The sequence below is a fragment of the Copadichromis virginalis genome, linkage group LG7, assembly GCF_057382275.1.
Source record: "Copadichromis virginalis isolate Kocher_CV1m ecotype Utaka linkage group LG7, C_Virginalis_male_GT1.1, whole genome shotgun sequence".
Classification (NCBI taxonomy): Eukaryota; Metazoa; Chordata; class Actinopteri; order Cichliformes; family Cichlidae; genus Copadichromis; species Copadichromis virginalis.
The window spans coordinates 31,035,875-31,046,631 of record NC_140624.1 but is presented as its reverse complement, the minus strand read 5'-3'; the positions used below and the strand labels follow the sequence as shown (position 1 = coordinate 31,046,631).

The window sequence follows — 10,757 nt, the reverse complement described above, 5'->3', positions numbered from 1 at the left end:
TGATGCCTGTAGTTACAGCACATGTATCTCCACTTTTATTGTACATACATGCAGCATATTGCATTACTAGCTGCAGCTTTGCAATCAGATCAATCTCTGCTCAGGGGCTGTTTGCAGAGCTTTAGGGGACTCGGTATGTACAGCGGACAGTTAAGATAGGAGCATCAGCGGTGAAGGTTTCTGGTGTTCAGTGCTTCAGTGCAGCGTCCCTCATGGTTTGGTACGCAGCCTTGTTCTGCTTGAACATCTTCAGCTCCAGCTCGGTCTGTGTGCGCATCCCCTAAAGCAAAAACAGTGAAATCAATGAATTTACAATTTATTATAGCACTTAAAGACCAAACATGTGAGTGCATTGTGACCTCCAGGTCTTTGGTGATGGCGTGGTTGGATCCATGGGTGACCATCAGGATGCGGTAGGCCTGACAGATCAGGCTGTGGCCCTCCTCAATCTGCCCTGCATGCCAGTGGGTGACACCTGCCCGCATAATGGCCATACCCAGCTGGGCGTTATTGGGGTGGTACAACTTCCTGTTTCCAAAAGCAAAGGGGGCGAAAGTCATCCAAAATCAACGTTTTAGATGCTTTACATACACACTCTAAAGCAATGAGTATATATTATAAATTATTTATTATTTGTAGATTTATTTTACATTAACTCTGAGCTCCAGCAGGATTACAGGCCAGGTTGAAGTAGTGTCTCATGCATTCATTTAAAAGGCGCTGATGTTTAGGCAGATCTGTTATGAAGTGATGGACTGTTTCAAAGCTCAGAAGCAGCAGATAAAAAGCGTTAGAACGTAGCCTTTGTTTGCAACCATTTGAGTTGTGCTCCTCCACATTGAAAGAGGCAGTTGAGGCGGTTTTGGTATCTGACTAGTATGCCACCTGGATGCAATCTAAGTGAAGTGTAGGACACATCCTACCAGGATAAGGTGCTGGGGCAAACCCAGTATACACCAGAGGTATTATTTACTTTTTCCTCAGTCTACACCAGCCTCCATGTCCAAGTTACTAACATAGCAACCACACAGCATGATGCTACCACCACCATGCTTTACTATAGGGGCAGTTTTAGCAGATTACAGGCAGGGACTGATTTTTTTTTTTTTTTTTGTACCTCAAAACTGAATTTTTTGCCTCATCAGGTCTAATAGTCTGGGTCTTTCCAGCTGTTCTAACAGAAGGGCCCTATTAATGAGCTACTGAGATGGCTATCCCTAATCTCTTCAGAGGAAGCTTTGTTGGAATAACCAGTTCATCGTTGCTCCCCAATCAAGACCTCAGATAGTCACTTTCTCTATGAAGAGTCCTGGTGGTTCCAAACTTCTTCCATTTCACACATGGTTTTAGACCCTAGCTCCCATGCATGACCTACCAAAGTTTAATTATGGAGGTCTGCAGAGAGTTTAGCAGACATCGGGACTCCTAAATGTGCTGTTCTGGTCTGCCTCATGGAAGCGCTTCCAGACTGGCCTCACTTCTCAAACCTGGCGGCTATGTTGATATGATACGGAGTCTATTATCAGCACTAACCTGTATCCCTCCACCATCCTGTGGGCGTAGTCTGCTGCCTTGGCGAAGGACCGCTGGTATGACAGGACCTCGCTGGCGATGCTGAGCACTCGCAGCTTGTACAGGTTAGTATCTGCCAGGACATTCTCCTGCTTCTGCAGACACTCATAACACAACTTCAGCACCTGAGAGAGGAAAGGAGAGATGCTGACTAGACTGAAGGAGTTAACGAAAGCATGGCAACAGTCATCAAGAGAGGGTTAGGTGGAAGGAAGCTGACAGGGGCGTGGTGTACCTCATTGTAATCTCCCTCAACACGTGACTTCTCAATCTTCTCCAAAGACTCCTTACTGAAGACTGTTACCTCCTTTACCTTATCCGCAGATGGCTGAGAGAATGAGAGAAAAGTCGAGGTAATAAACTGAAAATACACTTTAAAAACAGTCTAATGTTTGCCCTCGCACTTTGCTGTCTGCACCCGCTGTCATCAGGTCATCCTCGATGTGCTTGCTGCAGTGCTCACAGGTGCAGTCAAAGTGGAAACGCTCCTTTAGCTTCTTCTGGCGGTCAGCCGAAAGGTTCAGGAAGTCCACGTAGCTCACGGTCAGCTCTTCTCCCTCAGGGATTTTCCCCAGAGCCCGTAGCTCAATCCTGGGACAGAGAAGGACCGGATGGTGTTTCTCAGTCATCCAGGTCATGGTAGTCTAAGGAGCTTGAACAGAAAGTGACTGGACTTCTTTAAGTTTGGTGAAGACATTTGGTTCCATGTGTAGAGTCTCAGTAAACCCCAGTGAGGGTTTACGATGGTTATCAACCGTCTTAAGGGACAACTCTGAGGACACCACGATGCATGTAAATTGTTTTATAGCGGAGGAAACTGGACTTTGTTACCTATCTGAATATCTTGAATCCTGGAAGTTGATTAGTCCATGTTCACTATGATCTCTGCATACAAGTGTACTTTTAGAGATATGGGGCAGGTTGATCTCTTGTTTATAATCATAGAATTGTAAGGTAAAAACCTAATGCAGCCCTGAGACTAGTGACGTTTTGGCTACTGTTTGGATACACTATATTTGAACTAACGTGGATATTTAGCTATATGCAACCTTAGTGGTTAACAGCCTTAGGTGGATCCTGTAGACACTGTGTTATTAAACTGAAAACTTCAAAAGTTCTTGTGGAAAAGCAGTTCACGTCTAAGAACTTCTTTAGTGCAACCAAACCTGCACAGATGCTATGAAGAGGAAACTATCCACAGAGATCAAAACTGATTTTGTACCAGGCTGTAAACATTTTTATTTCTGCTGTGAAGTTGTATATTTTAACACAAGTCCTATGGGGACTTGTGCACTTCTCGAGGGAGCCTCCAGTGGACATCACAGGAACTGCAACTCTAACCTCAGTCTAATATTTGTGTTTTTTTCCTCAGCCTCACAGGAGAAACAGAAAGATAATAAAACTGTATGTAGCGTTCTGCGTTATAGCTGGAATAAACACTGGCGTGTGTCTCTGTGTGTTCTCACTAAAGCCAGTCATATGTCGGAACGAGTGGTGAACGTCTGCAAAACATACCTCCTCTGAGAGTGGAGAGCAGAGCTCACAGCTGACTGGCTGCAAAGAAAAGAGAGAGTCAGACGTTTATACGCTGCACTCTGTTTAAAGTAAAGCATCGGTGTGGTCCACTAAATCTGCCAGACTCTGGCTTTATTACTGTACTTTACTTCCCTAATATATGCCTCCATATATATCTGTAAATTAAGTCGTCACAAGCGCAAAAGACACATAATAAACAACTTCTTAGTGTTAGGAGGATAAAATTCTGCGTGCTTTCATTAAGATTTTTTCAAATTGTAGTGTTTTTTATGAAATGACCCTGAGAGGTTTATTTCATGATGGAGCAGGGCTCCGCAGCTCGGATACGTACTTCCCGTGGTTGAGGATGACGGTGCAGTTAGGCCAGCAGTCATGGTTGACCAGGCACAGGTTGGGAAAAAGACCCACACCCACAGCCTGCAGCCCTCTTTGGTCACTCAGGGTGAATCCATTACACTTGATCTGCAAGAACAGACACAGATGGCAGGAAGGGTAAAAAGAAGCAGGGGCAGGGCTAGGATGTTGGATTTGGTGATTAATGATGAAACACTAACGATGCCAAAGATGTGTGAGATATAGTCGACAGAGTGCTGCCTCGTCCTGTAAGACCAGTACTGAAGGAACTTGTGCACGTCAGCCCGGAGCTGCTTAAAGTCTTCGGCGGCCAGGTCGGCCACATGCTCCTGCAGTTGGTCAACAGAGATCAGCTGACTGTCGGAAGCGATGCCCGTGTCCTTGTGCATACGCCACAGCACACGAGCTGCCAAGCTGTCGCAGGAAGAAACAGGAAATTGAAGGTTCATTCATCCATGTCCAAGATTCCTGGGAATATCAGCCAGATCATAGTCCAGAACAATAAACCTGGCAGGAAACGCATGATGTAGTGCAATGATTCCAGGTGTAACTGGGATTTTGTTGTAGACACACAATTCTAAAACAATCATGTGACACAAACCCCCAGCCTGGCTGATTTATTAGCCTCATATACCTGGAAGTTCAACCTTCTGATCATGACAGCAGCAAAGGCTTTAACCAGGTCCCCAATGACCTATTTAGACTTTGGTTAAGCTTTTTAGTTGGGTTGGTCCACCTAATTTGGAACACCCCAATTGAACCCCACCCCAAAAGAAACTTTACCTATTTAGCACGTGGCTAAAACAAAATCCAATGCCAATCTTAGCTTTAGATGAGTCACAGGTAATTTGGGGATAACAGATAAATGGGATTGCTGGTAGTAACCAAATACAAAACAAGATTGAGCACATTTGGACAAACCTTGCATTATCACATTTAACATCACTTCCGGTATTAATAAATCTTAGTTTAAGCACACTTTCTGGTACTTCGCGGCCTGTAAACAGCTCTTAACTGCAGGGAATGTGTGAAGTCTGTAAGCGTTCAAGGGGAGTGAAAATCTGTCTTTTCATACAAAGTTTATTTCCCTTCTCTTCTACAAACTTTATTTATCCAGGAAGCAAAAACATTTCAGATGTTAGCACATTTTTCGATGGTGGGAAACCCAGAGGTCTCTGTCATGCACCTTTTCTTACCGAATATTCTCGCTGGGCGCGCTGCCGAGCTTCTTGATGGCGCCACACTCCTGCTTGTGCTCGTTCCAGCACGCGGTCTGGCAGGTTCGGTCGCAGTAGTGGGCAAACTTGCACTGAGCACAGCGGTGCAGATTGGCCTTATGGCGGAAGCAGCTGTGGCACACCTGGGTGGCCAAACTGAAAGAGAAACACAGACAGGTTAATGGTAAAATCACAGAGATGAGGAGTGCTCCTATGTTCAGAGAATAATGAAAGTATGTAGCTGTTTTTCTAGTTTCCCTGATTCTCATTTCTTTATCATTCTTTAAACCTCACAGAAGTTTGCAGGTCTGTGTGTAAACTGTTTGTTTAGCCCTCTGTGCCGGTCCAAAACAACGCCAAGCAGCGTTGTTAATGCCTCTCACCACTTACAGCGTCCTCAGTCTCTTTGTAGTTTTGGACAGCTCCCGCCTTACACTGTGCAGAAACCCTCAGTACATGCCTGCTTCGGTGAGCTGCCGTCTTGCAGATACGAGCTCTTATAAGGCTGTAACACTAACACTGCTACCAGATCTGTGTCTGGTATTCTAGCACATCAACAAACCAGTGTTCCCTTTAATACCAGCTGATTTTAGCCATCAGCAAATCATTACTAACCAAAGCAAACATGTAGAACGCTCAAAAAAAATCAGGAATCAGCTCCCGCCTGATCCTGAGATCCAATAACTTTAGTTCATTTAACGAAGGCATAAAATTTTTACCTTCTTGTATGAAATTACAGTTGCAGGCCCTCATCATAATATCTCATAGTTTCAATAAAGATCAAAGAGTCCATGTCCTCGTAGAGGAACAGAAAAAACAAACTGGTTCTCTGGATGTTTGTTTTCCAATAATTTGCTGGATAAATCTTTTCTCTTTTACCTACATTTGGACACAAGAGTCATTTTCTATGTCAAAAGGTCAACTGTCAACTTTGGCGCCAAAAAAACAAAACCAAGCTTGAACGACTTTAAACTCAGATGGCTGCAGCTTATTCAAACCACTGAAACCAGCAAAGCAGACCACATCAATCCAGTTCCTAATGACGTCGCAATGGCCTCCTGTGTGTCCCAGTTTGACTTTTGCTGCGTTGTCAAACATCCATCCCTCTCAGATTTTCGGGGACAGGTCTGTTTTCTGTCTCCAGAGGCCAAACTAAACAGTGAGAATCAACCTGCAGATCACTGCATACCTGAAACCAACCACAATGTGCTTTTTTATGTTCCATATATGATGCTAAAAGCCGTTACACTCTCAAATCTGATCTTATATTAATATAACCTGAACGTTAAACCTTGTAAAGGTGCCATAATCCTTTCTGCTGGAGCCTCCTCACATTGGATCCAGAATGTCACGCTCAAGTTCACATGACACCTCGATGGCCTTCGTGTTGCTGATGTCATAGAATTCAGAGGTCTAGAAGGAAGGTCACGACCCTGAGATGGTGACCAACGCCCACAGTCTGAGTACACCTGAGACATGTTCATGCAAAACCCAGAACGACCAGGAGACCCGTACCTGTCGAAGACCACAGCTGCAAAGCTGGGCTCGGAGAAGATCACTTCCCCCGTGTTGAGCTCTTTGGCGGCCCTCAAGCCTCGACCTTTGCTCCCGGCATCAAACAGCTCGGCTCGCTCCATGTTCCCTACAGTCATTGTGCCGGGCAAACAAAACACAGAGGAGACAGTGAGGAAGGAGAAAGCAGCCGAGGGCGGGACAGGCTGAGGGAGTGCAGGACTCTCACTAACATTCGGGTGCCCTCTCTCTCTCCTCTTAGGCCGACCCCTGCAGAGGCCAAAAATAACCCTGAAGGGGTTGAACCACCTCAGCAGAGCGGTAAGAGAGGGAGGGAGGTGACGGAGGTATGAGGTGGTGCATGTGGGTACCCCTTGTTTGGGTCGGTTCCCCCAGTGGTATTTTGGTCCGGGGCAGCTGTGGCTGTCTGTCAGAGGCACATGACAGGAAACAGATTCAGTGACTTTATCTTTGCTTTTTACAGTAGAGTGGAGGTGACTGCACCCAGTTTACACTCATTAACACATAAAAGAAGATTTTAAAGTCTTCTTTTATGAAATAAATAGAAATAAAGTCACTTTAGTGTTAATTTTCATTGGAAAACAGACAGAAATACAAAGCCATGCTTCATATTTAAAACAATAAACTACATTATTCTTGTTTTAAAGTCACACCATCCACAAAGTGATGAGTCTGAAATAACTGCTGACCCAATAACCAATAAAGTGTATATCAGTCATGCTGACTGGTCACATGTGCAGATAAAAGTATTAAAAGATTCAGGACAAGTAGCGAAGAGGCAGAGCCAATGAGAAAGTGAATCCAGGTGTGAATTGTTTCATGCTGTGGATGCTGCACGCTCAGCACCAGTATGAGGAAAACGTGTATAAATGATATTTCCAGTAAATGTACATTGGTTACAGGCTGTGATTAAGGTCCTTAAAACAATACTAATACGTGGTATAGCCTGAACAACCTGATTTATCAGCATCAGCATTTAAAATGGTTTGTAAATCTAAATAAGTAAAGAAGAGACGAGAGAAACACCATTCATCTGTGCTGTGAGTATCATTGTCAGAGTTTATCCACTAGAGGGCACTCTTCAACATCCCTGTTAGCAACACAGTTCGAGGATTTGTTCCAGTTTCTTCATTGACCCTCCCATCGGCAGAGCTCCAGAGGATCTTGTGAGTACCGATTTATTCAGTCTTTCTTTGCTTTATTTTCATGAAATAATGGTGAAAAACAGTTAAATTATATTATTTCAGACTCACACGAGGCTCTCTGTGATTTTCTTTCTGTGACTGTGTGAATCAGTGATTTCAATGTTTATCTAACACACGGGTGGAGGATTTAAAGTCGGCACACAGTGTTGGTCAGTGTTGTGTTAACCGAGCACCGTTCACGCTGTACATCCGGTGACTTATTCCACTGTGAGAGGATGATCCAGCTCATCATCATAACATCTGTGCTCGCTGCATACATCAAACTGTATAAAACACCTGATTCTACAAGTGAAGGCTTTGATGAAAGAGTGAGCAGATTACTAAAAACTGTGTCAAATTCTCTCTGTTTCACATCCAAAGTGCTTTAAAACCAAACATATTGAGTTAGATTTTTCTTTAATCACTGCATTTACTATCTCATACTCATGCCTAATTTTAGAAGGAGCATTTAACATCTGGTAGAGCCCCCACTGGGACCCTCATCCTAGAAGCCTCCAAAGAAGTCCAGGTCATTGGTCCACATCGGGCAGGCTGCGGAGCCCAGAGGAGGTGGATGCCTCAGAGGGTTTGTTACACCAGCTACACCAACCAACAAGAAATGGTTTCTTTCTGCAGTCTGATCAGCTTCCACTCTCTTCAATTTAAACATCAAACGCTTCATGAACTAAAACATTTACTTCTCTTTCATTCAGCCTCTCACTACAACCACATCCAGCTCCTACCAGGAGTCACAGGAGGAGCTGCTGGAGGTCTCACAGGGCCTGGATCAGCTTGCGGAGGTGCCATCTCCTGCTGCTACTCCTCACAAGGCTCCCCTTCCATCTTTGGTGGCTCCTCCACCATAACCGAGCAGTTCCTGACCTCGTCCAACCTGAGCCCTGGTTTCCACTGCCAGACCAGATGAGGTGAGCCAAAGGTGTTTAGTCTTCACGTGGGTTTGATCAAGCCTGCTGTGTACACAGGTTTCACCTTTAAGCTGCTCTGTTCTCACAGTATAAATGACGTTCATACTTTGAGATCTACGTGTGATGAGTTACACAAAACTGATCGGGGTGGAGTAGCTGCAGCAGCAGCAGGCATCAAGCTCAAAGATGTCAGCTGACGTTCTGGACGAGGGGACCGACCCACCGTCATCACCTCCAATTCTTCCCCCCTTCCGATGCAGACGGTGGGTCAGCTGCAACGCGCAGAGATGACCTGATGCTGCCGTCTGCATTGGCTTACTCTGACCCTACTCACCCATCCCTGTTGCTTGTCACGTGTTTCCATGGTGTTATGGTGTGAAGATTTTTGTGCTGAGGAGTTTTTGTTTTCTGTTCTCATACTGATCCCCTATCAGGAGCTCAGTCTGAGCAGAGTTCTCTTTTTTCTCCTCCACTGCCCTTTTGTGTTGTACATTTCATTGTTGTTCTTTACGCTACCTGTTCTGACCTGTCTCCCCAATGTGAAGTTTGTGTAATGTATGTATGGTTGCAAGAGGTCCAATTTTGCTGCAGGCAACTGCAAGTCACAAATAAAGGCTTCATCAAATCAAATCATCGACATGGATATCACCAGCACAGTGACATGTCTCCAGACTCCTTTTTAAAAAAGAAAGAACTATTTGCCATCTTTGTTTACAGTTATTTCCATCACAGTGATAAGAAAGAATTTATAAGTCCCAGAAATTCACTTTGTTATAGCAGCAAAGTAGAAAGAGAAGGAATAAATCAATAGATGCAGCATACCGAAGAACAATAATAACAATAATGCAAAAACAGAAGAAAATATAAAATATACAAGGTAGAAGAAATATTTAGACATGCATGTAAACAACAAGACAAGCTCAACAGGTCAAACAGTGCAAACATGATTGAATTACAATTACACCTGATTTGATAACAGAGTTCACTTCTGTGTGATTTCAGCTCAGACCAATTTTTGAGATATTCACAGTCATATGATGGCGTTCAATTAGAAACATCAGTGTCAGTGATGAAGGTCTTTACACTCCACCACACATTTCAGATATTAAGTCACACTGAGGAGTCGGTCCGTGGCCTCCATGTCAGGAGGAAACACTGCAGAATGAGAAGGACATTTTCTACAGACACACTTTATCACTGCTTACTACAGGTTAGCTCAGTCGTCTGAGGAGAGTCAGGCCGAGCGTGAACGAGTCTATAAAGAACTAAACATAACAAATGTTACAGAAATCTGCTGCCGTTTTAACCTTTAAGCATATTTCAGAGCCTCAACTTCTCCATTTCTTTAAAGATAAATCAGTACTTCAGCTTCTCCCTGAGGCTGTTCTGTACTTCTGAGTATCTAAGTATTTGTGTACTTCTGGTCCTGGCACAGGACTGAAGCATTATCCACACTAACCCTATCTTCAGAGACCAACAGGATATAAAAACTTCATTAACTCTGATCAAAGTTTACATTTCAATTCAGAGCGTTTAAGTGTCCCCTCTCTCTCTTTTAACACGCACTCATTAATTTTATAAATATTTTAATAATATAAAAATATTACTTAACTGCTGTTAAACACGTTTCTGAGCACCGAACCAGCCTCTGATCAGGAACGTTTACAGCATAATGTGCGGCTTTAAACTTCACACTGATCTCATGTTACAATCCTGCTGTGATCTCAGTAAAAGTCGTGCAGGAGAAGCAGAACTTAGCATGTGGACAAAAATCCTAAATCTTAAAATTTAAATGTTTCGGCACCGCTGCCATCGCCTGCTTGTGTACCACCAGGGGGCGGAGTCAGAGGCACTTCCTGCATGATTTAACTCTACAGTCAGTCAGCTAAAGAATGATTAAACACAGATTTTGTGCGTGTTTTTAAAAGAGAAAATGAGGAACGCTTCACGAATTTGCGTGTCATCCTTGCGCAGGGGCCATGCTAATCTTCTCTGTATCGTTCCAATTTTAGTATATGTGCTACCGAAGTAACACGACAGCTCCAAGGACCCGGGAGCTATTTAAAGCCCTCCGTCACGGAAGCTGTCTGAGTCACGGTTACAGTGGGAAGAGGCTTAAACTGCGTTTAAACTGATGGGAAACTGCAGCAGAAACACGTCTGGGTGCTGCTGGGTCGTTTATACATCTGTAAGAAGACACAGAAGCTCAGAGAGCGCCAGTCTGAGTCTGTTCCTCATTCTCTGCTTTCACTTTGAGCCCGTGAGACACACGGAGGCATTGTGGGTAATATACACAAATCGGTTGTACTCACACGCTGCTGATTGGACGGCTGAAGGCAGAACATTACTCATTACCACTTGGTGGGAAATTCGGCACATAGTATATTTCAGAATCTCAGCTTATTGTGGGCAAAAACACTGATCAGCTCCTTCAG

At 44.1% G+C, this 10,757-nt stretch overlaps 1 protein-coding gene and 1 non-coding gene across 2 annotated transcripts; both read right to left on the bottom strand.

Moving 5' to 3' along the window:
* Positions 1–12: 12 nt before the first annotated feature.
* On the bottom strand, positions 13–6,485 carry LOC146705362 (histone-lysine N-methyltransferase SMYD1-like). Its single transcript, XM_085463005.1, has 10 exons — positions 6,195–6,485; positions 4,659–4,835; positions 3,663–3,876; positions 3,440–3,570; positions 3,088–3,126; positions 1,977–2,163; positions 1,808–1,900; positions 1,534–1,697; positions 360–528; positions 13–280 (listed from the first exon to the last, which is right to left on the bottom strand). The coding sequence occupies exons 1-10, from the start codon at positions 6,329–6,331 to the stop codon at positions 188–190; spliced, it is 1,404 nt and encodes a 467-aa protein (XP_085319131.1). The 5' UTR covers positions 6,332–6,485; the 3' UTR covers positions 13–187.
* A 3,766-nt stretch (positions 6,486–10,251) lies between these two features.
* On the bottom strand, positions 10,252–10,357 carry LOC146705361 (U6 spliceosomal RNA). Its single transcript, XR_014921794.1, has one exon. It is a non-coding gene; the product is annotated as a U6 spliceosomal RNA (small nuclear RNA).
* Positions 10,358–10,757: the final 400 nt, after the last annotated feature.

Coding starts and splice junctions, on each gene's coding strand:
- LOC146705362 (XM_085463005.1), bottom strand. CDS start 6,331: ATGACTGTAGGGAACATGGAGCGAGCCGAGCTGTTTGATGCCGGGAGC. Junction 3,571..3,662: donor TCTCACACATCTTTGGCATC/GTTAGTGTTTCA, acceptor CTGTTCTTGCAG/ATCAAGTGTAATGGATTCAC. Junction 3,127..3,439: donor GTCATCCTCAACCACGGGAA/GTACGTATCCGA, acceptor TTTTCTTTGCAG/CCAGTCAGCTGTGAGCTCTG.